This window comes from Haliaeetus leucocephalus, unplaced genomic scaffold, assembly GCF_000737465.1.
Source record: "Haliaeetus leucocephalus isolate CR32 unplaced genomic scaffold, Haliaeetus_leucocephalus-4.0 Scaffold166, whole genome shotgun sequence".
NCBI lineage: Eukaryota > Metazoa > Chordata > Aves > Accipitriformes > Accipitridae > Haliaeetus > Haliaeetus leucocephalus.
Genome location: NW_010972602.1, coordinates 516,572 through 532,723, shown reverse-complemented (window position 1 = coordinate 532,723; position 16,152 = coordinate 516,572). Strand labels below are relative to the sequence as shown.

The following is a 16,152-nucleotide window of genomic DNA, read 5'->3' as shown; positions in this document are numbered from 1 at the left end:
TGATGCACCAGAGGGTCATGCTGCCATCCAGAGGGACCTCAACAGGCTGGAGAAATGGGCTGACGGGAACCTCATGCAGGTTAGCATAGGGAAGTGCAAAGCCCTGCACCTGGGCTGCAATAACCCCACGCACCAGTACATGCTGGGTGCTGACCTGCTAGAAAACAGCTTTACAGGCCAGACCCTGGGGTGCTAGTGAACACCAAGATGAACATGGGCCAGCAGCATGTCCTTGCAGCAACAAAGGCAAATGGTGTCCTGGGCTGCGTTAGGAGTGTTGCCAGCAGACGGAGGGAGGTGATCCTCCCCCTCTGCTCAGCACTGGTGGGACCACACCTGAAGTACTGTGTCCAGTTCGGGGCCACCCGTACATAGACATACTGGAGAGAGTCCAGCAAAGGCCCACTAATGATCAGGGCAATGGAGCATCTCATATGAGGAAAGGCTGAGGGTGCTAGGAACACCCAGCCTAGAGATGAGAAGGTTCAGGGGCGATCTCATCAATGCATACAAATACCTGAAAGGAGGGCGATAAAAGACAGCACCAGGCTCTCTTCAATGGTGCCCAGTGACAGGACAAGAGGCAACAGGCACGAACTGAAACACAGGTTTTGTCTGAACATTGTGAAACACTTTTTCCACTGTGAGGGTGACTGAGCACTGGCACAGGCTGCCCAGGGAGGTTGTAGAACCTCTGTCCTTGGAGATATTCAAAAGCAGTCTGGACATGCTCTTGGGAAACATGCTCTAGGAGACCCTACTTGAGCAGGAGGGCTGACGACCTCCAGACTTTCCTTCCAACTTCAACAATTCTGTGATTTTGTGAAATGGTGTTTTCAGATTAATTGGGGCTAAACCATTATACTGTTTAGCTAGATATTCTCATGCTCCTCATCAACAATTTTTAGTGATTAGGGTAATTTAATTTGCTATGAATATGAGCATATATTTATACAATACAATGACCAAGAGAATTAGAAGGGATTCACAGGTTTATCAAAACCTGACACACAATTCTTGATAAATCATTACCTCACCTGTTGCTCATGACCTGCTGTATTTTCAATTTCAGTTCTTGCTTCTCCTAAATGTATCAGTAATTAGTACAGTAACCTCTTCTCATTACTAGTTGTCATGGTTTAACCCCAGCCAGCAACTAAGCACCACGCAGCCGCTCACTCACTCCCCCCCATCCAGTGGGATGAGGGAGAAAATCAAGAAAAGAAGTAAAACTCATGGGCTGAGATAAGAACGGTTTAATAGAACAGAAAAGAAGAAACTAATAATGAGAAGGATAACACTAATAAAATGACAACAGCAATAATGAAAGGATTGGAATGTACAAATGATGCGCAGTGCAATTGCTCACCACCCGCCGACTGACACCCAGCTAGTCCCCGAGCGGCAATCCCCTGTTCCCCCCAGTTTCTATACTAGATGTGACGTCCCATGGTATGGAATACACCGTTGGCCACTTTGGGTCAGCTGCCCTGGCTGTGTCCTGTGCCAACTTCTTGTGCCCCTCCAGCTTTCTCGCTGGCTGGGCATGAGAAGCTGAAAAATCCTTGACTTAGTCTAAACCCTTCTTAGCAACAACTGAAAACATCAGTGTGTTATCAACATTCTTCACATACTGAACTCAAAACATAGCACCGTACCAGCTTCTAGGAAGACAATTAACTCTATCCCAGCTGAAACCAGGACACTACCATAAGCATGCTCCATTAGCAAAGAAATCCATAAGAATTAAAGTATATAGTATATATCTGGCTCACAGGAAAAACAATTTGGATTAACATGACGAGAACATCACTGAATGACTATTTTAGTATTACACTGGCAATATGACTATCAGAGCATGCTTGCTCCCCTTGAAATACAGAACAGTCAATATGCTGATGCAGGTCCAGCTCAGATCCACAAACCCAAAACCTTCCGTCTCAAGAAAAATCAAATCACAAAAATCATGCTTAGTGCAGCTTAAACAGTAATTGATTTTAAAAAATAATAATGAGATACAGATTATGAAAATCCTTGACAGTTAATCAAAGCTGACAATAAAGTGTCTAGTTGATTACAGCAGTATTGGTTTTAGGTCTGTCCTTAGTTTACCACAGAGGAAACTGGTTATCTGTAGATGAGCCATATGACTTGGAACAGTAAAACTAGAAGCATCTTACTAGTATGAATTCATAAACTGAATTTGTAGGTTAAAGTAATATTCCTAAAATTGAAACAGTCCTCAAATAATTGATTCTGTGAATCAGAAGCAGGTATTCAAATACTCAGAAGATAGACAAGGAAATCAGAAACCTGTTTGTAGTCAGCAAACAGAAAACATAGGAAGGTTTCCCAGAAATACAGAAAGCTTCATCAGCTGTGTTCTGTTTTCTCTTCAGTCTGGAAAGAAAAAAAAACTGTAATAATACTGGGCACCCTTCATGATATTAATAATATGAATTTTGTTTTTTGTATTTTTTTGAAATTACAAATGTATTTTCTCAAAATATCTGTATGCATAGCTACGCATTTGCCTTAAATTTCTAACTGTTTTGCACTGGTATAAATGCTACTAAATCCAGATTTTTTTGTTATCACAATGCTATAATAAAAACACTGGAGCTAAGATTATTGCTGTTGTTGTATATTTACTGAATTTCACAAGCTAGAATTCACTTTACTTTTTATAAAATAAAGGGCACAAATTGCCCTATCACCTATGCTGTTAATAAGAAAATTACAAAATTTAGGTTCCAGCTCTGTAAAGAACTGTCCGGCTTTTACTTTGGAATGGTTACCACAAGAAATATTTAGGGTATTCCTCTACAGGCTCTTGCATTCTCTTCAAAGAATTACCTCCTAAAAATGTCAAAAAGCAACATCCCAATATTAACTCTTATCAATCTTTATCCTTTTGTTTCACACCATCATATCAAAAACTAAATTTCTTCTGCATCTTCTTTCTAACAGAACTACAGCTACTGGGAATTTCTCTTACCTGTTTCAACAGGCAATGGCACTAATTCATATAATATCACCATCAGGAAGCATAAGAAGAGAAATTTGAAGTAAACAGTCTGAAATAAATATGGTATTTCTAATACAATTTTAAAACATAGTGTTTAACAGCTCACCATTTCTCAGGAAAACAACTGTCTTCATCTTTGCTTCCTACTCCGACTCCAATTGAAACAGTAGGAGGCAAAAATGAAAATAATTATTTTCTATGAAATGTAGGACTTCAATTAATTTCAAGATCACCAGAATACACTCTATCTGTTCACAGCTTCTTTGTCCCCACAAGAAGTAGTGTTTTCTAATTTCTCTCTTCTTCTATTTAAGAAATGATAGCATCCAGTCTTGAGTAACTGTTAAAAAAAAAAAAGTACCTGTGGCTGAAATGGTGGAGCAGTAGGCCCCTGCATGCCTTGTGACTGTTCATCCATTCTATCACGTAAAAGCGTCCCTTATGTCCTGAAAAGGGAAATACAGTCATTACACTGTAATTCAATCTGTATTTATGATCAATGAACATCAGCAAAAGAACTGAAGAATTAATTTTCTCATTCACATGCTTCAGTTTACAAACATTTAACTATTCCAGCCCTGCACTGTTTTGGGAAGGACTTTTTCTTACGTTTAGCTGTTCTATAAAACGAAATACATCATTATACACATCTGAATTTATTATTAGAAGATGGGCATTAAACTACTTGAGCCAGACTAATTGTTTTGTCTGATAAAAACTGCATCACCCCATTGTTCTTTAGAGGCACCAACCACTTGTTTAACTACACAGATGTCTGCTGGCCAGTACCTCAGACCTATGGGCAGCATGGGAAATAGCAGATCAGCAGGAAAGTTGTAACTGCTGCATGCATACTGTTTATGTTGCATTAAGTTATCTGTAGATTTTAGGGAGTATGCAAGAGTAGTTCCATCTAAAGAGAAAAAAGCTAAACATGTACACTCATTGCATTCTGACAAGCTAGCTAAGAGGGCTTTGAGATACCATATTAGGAGCACAGCCTCTATTCCCAACTATGAACCTCTCATATCCCATCAAAAAGATGGGAGGAAAGATGCCTGCCAAGTTCCCTAGATAGAGACACAAGGCTTTCACCAATAAAAAGGGTTGCAAAATGTGCGGAATCATTATTAGGAAGAACAGGAGAGACAAAAATGCAAATGCTCACAAGGCTTTTTTCTCAGCTAAGCAAATCCTTTCTTAGGCTACACGACATTTTGTTGAGTGGGAGCAGGTGCAGCACCCAGTTTTATTGGTGCCTGTGAGGGCCATCTCTGCTCAGATGAAGACAACAGGAAGTTCACCAGCAGCTTCGAATGCAAACAATGAAATAAGCTTTTATACAAATGAGAGGCAAGGCCTGAAAAACTTTTTCATCACACAAACACAAAGTGTTTCTGCCTATTACCTGGTGAAACCGGCTAAGGCCTTCAGAGGAACAAGAGTCATGTGCCTGACTGGAAAACTATTCTTCCTTTTCAATTATTTATTTATTTTCTTATTTCCTCTTCCAAATCCTAAAAGTTCTAGAAATGGCTTGACATAAAACACTTTCCTGATACCTCTTAATCTTTAACATCAGGAAATTTCTTGTGATAAATTTATTCTGATAAATCTATATACTTCAAATACTGCAATCGTCCTTCTGCACACAGAGCTACTTATGTTTCACAAACCTTTTTTTAGAATAAGTAAAAATTTTGCAAGTAGCATTTAAGTTCAGCATGAAAGCCTACAATCTACTCTCTGTAAAAACACACACAAAAATCAATCTCCTCAATAATTTCTTTAGAGAATATTAAAAAGGTTAGAAATAACTCCCAACAGAAAGCAGCAAACCTTAGAAACGTTTTTCAAAGCCCGCTGCAAAATATTTAAGAAACTCTAACAAATAGCTTGTGTTCATTCTTACAGCATCATTGTGATTGTCAATAGATAAAATAATCACAAAGCAGTTTTGCAAAGTTTCTCAATATACTGCCCTAGCATATTAAACAGTGGATTGGACGCACAAAACAAATCATTAGTGATCTTTCACTCCCCCATCTAAAGCAGTCACCCCACGCCATTCCAGTACCATTAGCTATTTGTAACACCAAACCACAGCCATCCTCCAGAGCAACTAAGGGCCCCCACAGCTTTGCCTTCCTATCCTTAGTACTCCCATATAAAGCATACAGTTTGAGACTTTCTGTTGTTTTGCCTGAGTATTAGGTGTAATTAATCCAAAGATAAAAGAGATCTGAAAAAAGCAATTTCAGGCAGGTCAAGAGGAAAAAAAAAAAAAGAAAAAAAAATCAATTATCAAATTGAGGTGAGAGGCAGAGAAGAGGATGTAAGAATTGCAAAGCTTTGTAAGACTGTCAGAATGAGAATCGCGAGAAAAGGGGAAACAGCAGATACATGCTGCACGCCGCTGGCTAAGCAATTTTTCAGCCAGCCCTAGGACATCAATTTTGACACTTCCTGCAAGTTCTATAACATCTCCCATACAACCTCCCCACCAAGGCAAGAAATCATAACACAACACTGAAAATTAAACTGTTGTCACAAAACTGCAACTAAATTCCCCAGATAGTTTCACAGGGTTTTATGCAGTTGCAAGTTCTAGGGGAGGAATGCATGGCAATCTTAAGGAATCTTCTGCTAATTTCTTGCTGTAGAGATCTTTCTATCACTGCCAAGATGCTACAAATTCTTTTCTGAAGTGCTATTTTAAAGAGTCTTTATAAGAATTTTAATCTTTTCGATAGCATCAATATTTCTACTGAAAATTTTGCAGCGTGTTTTACTAATATGTTTACATATTGAAGACTGTTGACCATGTAATGCACCAATAGGTAATTCTTATGGGTCACAAACACTTGTTTCAAAATCCCTGGGGAAAGAAGTAAATACAAAATTCTTTATCCTCTATTGCAGACATTTATCCAAGGTTAATGAAATCTAAGCTGAAATGTTTAGATGATGTATGTTGACTCAGGAACTATACAATCCATTCATCTTGTCTGAATGGTCAGAGGCACTGACTGGAAGTGTTTGGGAATTGGGGGGGGGGGGGGGGGGGCATTTGTTTTTTAATTTGGGGAAAGAGTAGAAAGAGGAGAAGTCATTATCATTACCACTGCCAGTGTTTCTGCCCTCTGTGGCCTGGTTTTATAACAAAAGCAAGTAAACTAAAGAGGTAACAAATGTTCTACCATAGGAAGCATGGAAGATTTATTAACTTGTGAATTTGTTGTCGCTTTTGCAGAGGAAAGGCAGAGATCAGTATTTTCTGTCCATATATGGAAGTTCTTTTATTTTTTTTAACTTGTTTTTGTCTTTGAAGACTGCATGATAGATTCACATTTTAGAGTAATTTGGCATTTTGATCATACAAAATGCCAAGGATGCAAAATGAATCTTTTGTACTGTTTGTCAACATAAATAAGTATTAGATTTTGCTGCTTGAAGACTGTTTTCACAGTGAGGCATGCCTCTCACCTTGATAATACACTCCAGAGGTCAAAACACAGTGGTATAATATTTATCATCTTTAAATTTAAGATTGAGACAATAATTATTACTCTTCCAAAGATGGTTTTCAAGTTCTAATTTATGGTGAAAAGACACTAAAAATACTGCCAAAGAGTCATCGCTTGTTTAAAATTGAAAAGCGAATAGAAAACACATCTAAATGTGACACTTCTATCACCTCTTTAAACAAGCAATACAATGACCTTCTGCAAATCCATCACCATGATATACTTCGGTTCATGGAAAACAGACAACAGATGAAGTGAGAGGCGAGCCAACTATACCACCACCACTCAAAACTTCCAAAGTGCCAAACATAACTAACATTTTTAAATGCTCTCACACTGATCATGTAGGAGGAAAGGACTCCTTGCCTTCACCATACCACTCACAAAGATAGGAACAATGAAAGACTCTCTGAATCATCTATGTTGCAAAGATGACTTTCATCATTTTGAAGATGAAATCATTTGGATTCAGCCCAGCCTGTATACGATAGCAATCACAGGAACACAAGCACATACACTAAATCTTATATTCCAGTTACAGTTGCTAATACTTTGCAGGTATGAGAAGACTTGGTTAATGTCGTGGTTTAACCCCAGTCAGCAACTAAGCACCACACAGCCGCTCACTCACTCTCCCCCCATCCAGTGGGATGGGGGAGAAAATCAGGAAAAGAAGTAAAACTCCTGGGTTGAGATAAGAATGGTTTAATAGAACAGAAAAGAAGAAACTAATACTGAGAATGGTAACACTAATAAAATGGCAACAGTAGTAATAAAAGGATTGAAATGTACAAATGATGCGCAGGGCAATTGCTCACCCCCCGCCGACCGACACCCAGCCAGTCCCCGAGCGGCGAATCCCTTCCTCCCACTTCCCAGTTCCTAAACTAGATGTGACATCCCATGGTATGGAATACACTGTTGGCCAGTTTGGGTCAGGTGCCCTGGCTGGGCATGAGAAGCTGAAAAATCCTTGACTATAGTCTAAACACTACTGAGCAACAACTGAAAACATCAGTGTGTTATCAACATTCTTCACATACTGAACTCAAAACATAGCACTGTACCAGCTACTAGGAAGACAGTTAACTCTATCCCAGCTGAAACCAGGACAGTTAACTACTAGTATTTCGATCTTTGTCTTTTTCAGTTGATCGTAACAGTAGGTGGCACCTACATTCCAAGGATGCAGGATGAAGTACCTGGGGATACAGACACCACCACCAATTTTTCTTTTGAAATTGAAATTGCATAGCAACTCCTCTAACTGACACTATTTACTCCACGCACAGAGTCCACAAGACAGCAAAAGGAAGTCAAATCCTCACCAGTAAGTAGGCTATCAAACTGCAACTGCCTGAATTGGGAATAACACCTTTTCCTTCCTTCATATACAGGCCTCACTGTCCTTACTCACTTTCTTAGTGGCCACCTGTGAAAGCTCTGGGATAGATTGTACAAAGATACAAAGTAGCCCAAAATGCAAGGGTGCATTCCTACACCCCAACAGAAGCTCAGGTCCCACAATCAGCACTCAGCTTTCCAGGTGGTTTCCACCAGCCTGCTAGAGAAGTGGGACTACCCATAACTGTTAGTGAAATCAGAGCAGAGGACCTACTCCAGAACAGGACCCAGAGTTCATCACTGACATTTCACTGCAATATATTTTAAAATACCATTTTTTAAAGATTCATAGGTCAAAGTCCATAAACCATTCAAACTGAAACACATTTCACAGTATTCAGGCAATAATGTTATTGCTTTACAGTTCTACAACAAAAAAAATACAATGCTTTCCTGTAGAAAACATCATTAATAGTCTCAATGATACATAGTTTCCATTAGCTACATGCTATACACTTGTTTATTAATTTTGGATCTTAAGTGGGGACATTTAATAATTGATGTCAAAGAAGAAACAGCTACATTTAAAAACAGTATATACTAAAAACAATATTCAGAGTGTTACAGTTCTGCTGAGAACCTGAAAATCTTACTCTTTTTTTCTGCAGAATATAGATATAACTACTCTACATAACTGTTAACACAGAGAAAGATGAAGATACACTATTCACAATGTACTACTGATCAGGCACACGGTCGCTTTAGTTGCTGTTCACAAACGATGGAATGTACTATGTTTACTTCTGGATTACACCATCAATTAAGGCAGGTATTTTTAGTTTTTAAGTACAACCATAATTTAGTTAGGTTAGAGCCAAAGCCCTCCAGAAACAACTACATACTCCTTACTTTTTGGTGTCAAGTTAGATTCTTCAGTATCTAACATGGATTTAAAATGACAAATTTTAGATCCCTAAACTTTTCAGCTATCTTTACTAATGAAGTTCAAAGATAAGGATCATCCTCAGCTGAGAAAAAAACCCACATATATTAAGACTAGTTTCCATATAAGGATACAGGCTAAAGGAATATTACCATTTGCTTATATCACATGTTGACTCTCAGCTACCCAAAAGCACAATTTAAACCCAGGTAAAACATTCAAATAGTTACCCTGGTTGAAACTAAAAGAACTGTGCTCTGGAAACAAGGGGTTAGATTTCTAAATGCCTTACTGAATATCCAAAACACAATTACCCAACCCACCACACTGGTGTTAATCCCAGCATGCCAGTAATGCCAGGGAGCCCCAGCATGCCGGTCCAATTCCAGCTTTGCTCTCTGTCACCTGGAAAGCCATGCTGACATAACCACAACTCTCAGCTCCGAGATCAGAACTACATACCTTTTGGGAGGAGATAAACTTTAGACTCAGCAATAACAGCTTGGCCCTTAAGCTTGATGTGAGCAGGTTAAGAAACAGCCATCCTACTGGTTTATAAAACATACTGCCTTAAGAGTCATTCTTTACCTCTTTAAGGCAAAAGGTTGGCCACTTGGAGGGATCTGGCTTGCTGGTCAAACCTGGCCCACACTTTGTCAGGTAACCAACACTGATCAACACTTCAGTGCCCACTCAATGCTGGCATCCAGGGTGCAGGTTGCAGTTTACAAATTTTCAAAGTGATTTTAAAGGCAGGGGCTCAGGACACACACGGGGAAGATCCTGGATGAAACAAGAGAATGTCAGTAGCTGTAAACCGAGCATCCCAACTTTATCATTCACGTTACATTAAATGACAGCACAGCTATGAGTTTTCCAAATAGGAACCCAGAAGTCATATCCAATAAAGCAAACCAACTTGGAACGTGAATCTATCGTTAATTCTTTAACATTAAAATGTAATTTTTTTCCTGGTGCTCTGTATAAAACATTGAACAGGAAAAAAATGCATAAATTTTGATGTTATAATAGAAACATTTTACTTGCAAAATGAAAGTCACTTCAGTTTCATAGACAATATTTTCAGTGCATTGCTAAAGACCAGGAAATACTTAGAAAACAACAGCCTTTGGTACCCCAAAAGCAGCTCTCAGAACGCTGAGATGTCCAAAGTCTTTACATACTTCCTGTATCTGAATACCTCCAAAAAGCACAAGAAAACCAAGACCCCCAGCAGTTTACCTGAAAGTCTGCTCTCTTCAAATTGGTTTTGTTGCGGTTTCCCCCACATATCAGAATGCAACTGGAAAGATGAAACTCAAGTGGGTTGTAGTTTAAGTGCTAAAATACATTTCAAGAAGTTATTCATCCACCTTTATACCACTGGCGGTCTAAACTCAATATTTAATATGGGTATATTTAACATGAGTGGCAGGAGATTCTAACTGGAAAAAACAAATTTCCAAATAATAGCAATGGCAGCACAGGACATACATAGTGTCTCTTCAGTAAATTATTCCTGACTTAACACAGACCATTAAAATGAAATCTGGTTAAATACACCCACATTACTATGCCATCCGTTCATAAAGTTACACACTCAGCTTAAAAGACAGCTTTAGAAATTACAAAATAATGCTGAAACACTTTAAATATTTAAAAATAATAGCTAATCAATGCCTTTCCATTAACCATCATGATCTGTGACTGGTCATGCTCCTGCCCAGCCCACATTGTCTATTTCTCAAAAATACTAAACTTTTTATCCATCTGCTGTTAATCACAAATTACAAGAACCATACAACGCACAACATAATGTTGTCAATGAAATATTACAGTGAGTTATTTAATTTAGAGTGCTGTAAAGTTGCTGATTATTTAAACTACTTATTCAATGAACAAATATTTGATATATGCCCAATAACTACCATACCAGTTTATTTTTCTCATTCTGTGAATAGGTAAGGTAGATGTACACATTAGTAAAGCGAAATGCATTTAAGCTGACACTCACTTGAACTCTGCCAAGACAATCAAGACCTTAATTGGCAAGGTATAAAGCAAACTCAAGACTGGAAGACCAAGTTAATCACTAGCACAGTAAAATATGTCATTTATTCCAATTAGTACACATATATACACACACACATATTTTATATATATGCACAATAATATATAAATATGCACACACATATATACATGTGTCTCTGTGTATTTATAGATTATGCATATATACCTATGTGTGCGTACACACAGAATATTTACTATTAGCTGATAGTGGTAAAAATGAAGTATTTGCTTCACATTGTCAAAAAAAAGAGTCTTCTGAAATGTGAAAAATACATACTCATTTGTATAATTTTCTGCAGAAGCATCCACTTCAGAGAAAAGTTATATTTGCAACTTTTAAAGCACTGGAAGTGACTGAATATAGATGCATATACAGAAGAAGGATTAGCCTTAATTTCAGAAACAGCTTCTAAAAGCCTTTGATTTTTTAATACGCTGCCAAATCAATACTCCCCACAGGATGGCAGGACATTCCTCTCCTCTGTAGGGACAGCCTTGAATGTGGACAACACAAATTCTCATCTCTTGTTTATATACGAGTAGCTATCATCTGTCTATATGGAAATAACTAATACTGAATTTTTCAACAAGCTTATGTCCAAATTCCCTACTCATGGGCGGTCCAGTCAAAGAAGACAAAACACACACAGATAGTTAAGCTGAGTTAAGAGTTGGTTTTAGCAAGAGCAGAAGTAACCATACACAAATAAAATCTACTTACAGAAAAGTAAGGGAATATACGAAGAGTTTGTATGCAATTTCCTCATCCATTCGACCCAACTTATTGGGGATATTTTCATTCCAACCCTGAAAACACATGCCAGTCACTGTCATTCCCCAACTACTAAGAGTTCGCTCTCTGTCAGCGCTGACTAGACGATGAAAGTCCAAGCTCTCCTGCTTCACAAGTCAGCTTCCCTTCCTCTTCATTCATTTGCACAATTTAAGTTAGATTTTGTTTACTTCTCGCTCTCCATTTCAATTATGTCGTCACTCAAGCAGATTGCTTATCTTGCAAGGTGCTCCCAAAGGATTGTACATGCACTGACTTGCCCCTTTTTGAACTGTTTGTTATTTCATACAAACTGCAGAAGAAACAGAACTGAAACTGCTCATGCAGCAGGCTTCTACATTTTCATTTAACTTCTATTCACCTGGAAAGAAATTTGATAACCCATTTCTTCATACTAAATACCCAGTTATAAAGGACACAGGTGGATCATGATCATGTCACAGTGAAAAGTTTTGCAGGGAATGAAGTATCCTATCTAACCACAATACTGTCAAGTAAGCAAGTCCTCAGCACACATCACCCTCCGTTGTGCTACTGCCTCGGTAAGGATGCAGTTCTAAGACAGCATGAACTGATTATGTGACACTGCTGCTTCCCCTGCCTTCAGCCATGCCTTCCAGACCCTCTTCCTTCCAGTGGGGCTCCAGTGGCTACCCAGACTGCTGGTAAGGTAATGAAACTAGATGAAAACTAACCTTGACAAAAAGTCACTTCTTTCCAGTTCAGTTCCCTGAATTGTTCCATTGCAGAGACATGGACATAACTGTGATGGCAAAAGACAGAGGGGAAGACATAGCTGAGGGTGGAGCAGCCCCAACTGAGAGCAGTTAAATCTATTATCAAATTACATTTCTAACGTGAAATTATACAAGCCAATCTAACTGCTCAGTGACACCACAGGTCTGTCTTTCTCTCCCACATGATCCTGCATAGCCATCTTTAACTCTTTGGACTTTTTGCTGAGGTGATTTAATTCCCTAATGCAGCTGGGTTTATGTTCTGCAACCAGTAAGCTGAATCAATGCATACAGGAGTCTGCTGAGTGCCAGAGAATAAGTAGGGGAAGTTCAAAGATGGGAGATGTAGGAAGGGGATTGTAGAAGAAACAGAACATCTCCCTTCTGGCAACAGCACGCTAGTACATTAGCTCACACTTCATTTGACTTTATCCTTAGGTAGGGAACCTAACAAGTACTTAAACTCAAAATAGCTATGACAGGAAGGCAAGAGCCAGCACAGAGAGAAGGTAATTTATTCAACACCAAGCCAAGAGTTTTGTCAACAAAATACTGTACAGGAAAGTAGAAATAGCAAACAAAATAAATGGAAGGAGAATAAACCAGGGCAACAAGTCAAACTGGAAAAAAATAAAGCAAATATTTTCAGAGAGAGGAAGCTAAGACATCATTTGGAAACCCTTAAAACCCCAAAACCTTGCAACTCCAGTATGCAGAGAGGCAGGAGACCCTTCCCTAACAAAGGGATGGTTTTAAATGCATCTGTAAAAATAAATTATTCATAAAGAGATGCTGAAGAGATTTACTAAAAGTGTAAACAGCTGAGCTTCATACAAGAGTTTAAAAAGACACAGGACAAATTAAAAGTCTGGAAGCATTGTCAGACAAACCCGTTATTGCTATGCACAAGGGAAAAAACACCCAGTTTGGAAGGCTGGCTACATACAACTGTACCACAACCATGGCTGATAATGTCCCCATCACTCCAGGTGAAGTAAAACACACTTAACAATAAATTCTGCATAATCCTTAAAGAAATATCTAAATATCTTAGAAACCAGTGCAAGACAACAGCTTGTAATATCATACTGCAGGTGTTAGATGCACATTCGCAAGCTGAAAAAATAGATCTGTACTATATAGTTTAAAATCTGTACTACCCCAAAGATGATGAAATGAATGAAGCACTATACAGAATCAGAAGAGAAACACCAGCCATATTTAACAGGCTTTCTGTGATCCTCTGACTAGCATTACCTTTGAGTCATGAAACCACGCATGACAGTAGCAAGCAATCCAGGATCCCTGGGTCCAGAAGCAAAGCAGCTAGCAGCCAGCACACTCACTTCAGAAGCAGGCCAACACTCAAGTTCACAGCTGTTTCTATGTTTTACATTAAACCACCACTGGCTAAAACATGCAAGACCCATTCCTGGTTTTGGAGCATCCTCAATGACTAGCTGTACAGTAAGTGCTCTATTTGCAGGCTGCTCGCTGCTCCTCTTCTGAAGTTCACCTTATCTCCATGAACTTCACAAGCAACCCACATACCTAACACATGTGCCGAATTTCGGTCAGGGCAAGTACTGGAAGTTAACTGCTGCAAAGACAACTCCTTTTTTGGATCTGCTCTCAGATGAGGACAAAAAGGGTAAAGAAGAAGGGCCTCTACAGGATAGAATGCTATGCATTTTCCCACCACCAGTTTTTACTTACTTTAGAATTAGCTTTAAGTTCACCTGTGATATTTTTGCCTTCCAGCTTTCAAGGAATCAATAATTTTGTAAACTGTATACAGCAATGACAGAAGATTAAAATGAACTGAAAAAGATTGTTTCATCAACACTTCACAGCACATAATTCAAACCTCTCCCAAAGATTTCAGCAAGGATCTAATTTACAAGCTTTACATGTACATTTACGACATTGTAAAGTAATTAATCTGGTCCAACACAGATCTAGCTATTAAATAAGACAGCAGTAACTTCGTTATAAATCATTCCAAGCAGATTAAAGCAAAGAGGCTTGAATGCAAACTCCCAAATGACAGATGATGCAATTAGTCTATTTACTTTGTCACCTATAATCAATAGTGAGAAGTCAATAATATCACAAGATTAACTACGTGCAATCAGGTCTTAACGTGATTGTTCATAGTATTTTCTTACAAATTCCTCTTTTTAATGCCTTGTTGAAAATTTTATAACAAATTTCCTTACATAAGCATGTGTTCTGTTTGCCCAACAGGGAATAAGGGTACTTGAAATATACTGCATATTTTCTAGCTACAGAAATCATGACTGAATCACAGTTATGTTTCACATGCCAGCAACAAACACACAGGATTATCTTCACCAGAGAAGCAACTCATTTTAATAGCATTGCTTCTCTTCAGCTTAACTAACCTGACAGGAAGAGTCCTTTTAATACTTACTAAAAAGGAAACGGGTAGTGATGTTGTACTTCACTCTAGGGCTGAGTTCCTTCCTGTGTGGCCGGGGGGGTCAAATGGTGATAAATACAGCAAATCAGTGCTTTAAAGGCTGCCCTTATCACCACTTTGGTATTTTGGTCAGTTATTTTCATCTCTGTTGCAAAGCACATGGAACATAGCTAGACCAAACAAACTTTCTGGAAATTAGTCAGTTAACTCATATGACTATCCATAGTATTAACCTGTACAAGATAATCCCCCACTACACATCATTCCTAAGCACTGCTCCTTGGGAATCAGGAGGAACTTTTGGATAAGCCTCAAATAATCAAAAAAATTCCTTTGGAGGTAGAGAAGAAGTTACTGCAGTTTGGCTTTTCCCAGGAGACTTTCCAAGGTAACATGAACTCATCCATTCAGCACAGATGTTTGGAACAACATCAAACTTCAGAAAGCAACAAGGCATTTATGGTGATACAACTGAATGTAGGGCTAGTGTAAATGCAGGATATTGTACTAAGTTTATTAAATATGAGGGGGTTTTGCATGCATGAACAAATGGCCTCACCAAATTGTCTCTGTGGACAAATATACTGGACTGGCTATGTTTTGCAACTGAGCTCAACTCTGTTGCAGAAAAAAAAAAAGGTATGGGTGGGCTATATGGCTCTATCTTACAATTCAGAAGATATCCCAGGTCACAGTAAAATGAGCAACTGACTTCTTGTACTCTATTTTTCATTTGAGTTTCTCATACCCTCACAGGCCTTCAGATGAACTCTAAAATGTTAGATTTTTTTCTTCTTTGGAAACAAGTTTCTATGGTGGGGATGAGATTCTACTTGTCTAATTCTTGTAGATCCTAGAAGACACTGTGATAAGTCAACCAAAAAAAGATTTTTAGGTGGCTAGAATTCCTTAATTTGTTCTCAAGTTTTTTTTTTTATTCCAATAACTGTTATGTTGAACACAAGATATCTGTGACAAAGGCAGTATCTCTACCCTTACAGTGAAAATCGCTAAGTGTGCTTTGAGAAGTCATCTACCCAAACTTCAGATATTTATATCTTCAAATTCTGAAATTAAAGAATAAGTACTGTTAATATAGTCTTTCTTCCACAAAAAAGGAAAAAAAACAAACAAATTTGGAGAGCTTTAAGTTCTTACTTTAGAGCTGTCAGACATTGCTTGTAAGTTCCCCTCTTTCCACAACATGAAAGTTTTCCTTCTTCTGCCTAAGTTTTTCACAGCCCACAAACTAATGACCATTTTCTAC

The 16,152-nt window shown here is 38.4% G+C and overlaps 1 protein-coding gene across 7 annotated transcripts in view; it reads right to left on the bottom strand.

Moving 5' to 3' along the window:
* Positions 1–15,942, bottom strand: part of NEK7 (NIMA-related kinase 7) — a 71,537-nt gene extending 55,595 nt beyond the window's left edge. For 6 of the 7 annotated variants that reach the window (XR_774101.1, XR_774099.1, XR_774100.1 and 3 more), the window contains exons 1-4: positions 11,634–15,942; positions 10,085–10,145; positions 9,431–9,625; positions 3,390–3,474 (exon numbers count right to left, since the gene is read on the bottom strand). Coding sequence is in view for 2 of the 7 variants with exons in the window: in XM_010563405.1 (XP_010561707.1) it covers positions 3,390–3,446 (57 nt within the window). In the remaining 5 variants the exon portion in view is untranslated. The remainder of the gene's footprint in view (positions 1–3,389; positions 3,475–9,430; positions 9,626–10,084; positions 10,146–11,633) is intronic. The other variant, XM_010563406.1, reaches the window with a different exon arrangement.
* Positions 15,943–16,152: the final 210 nt, after the last annotated feature.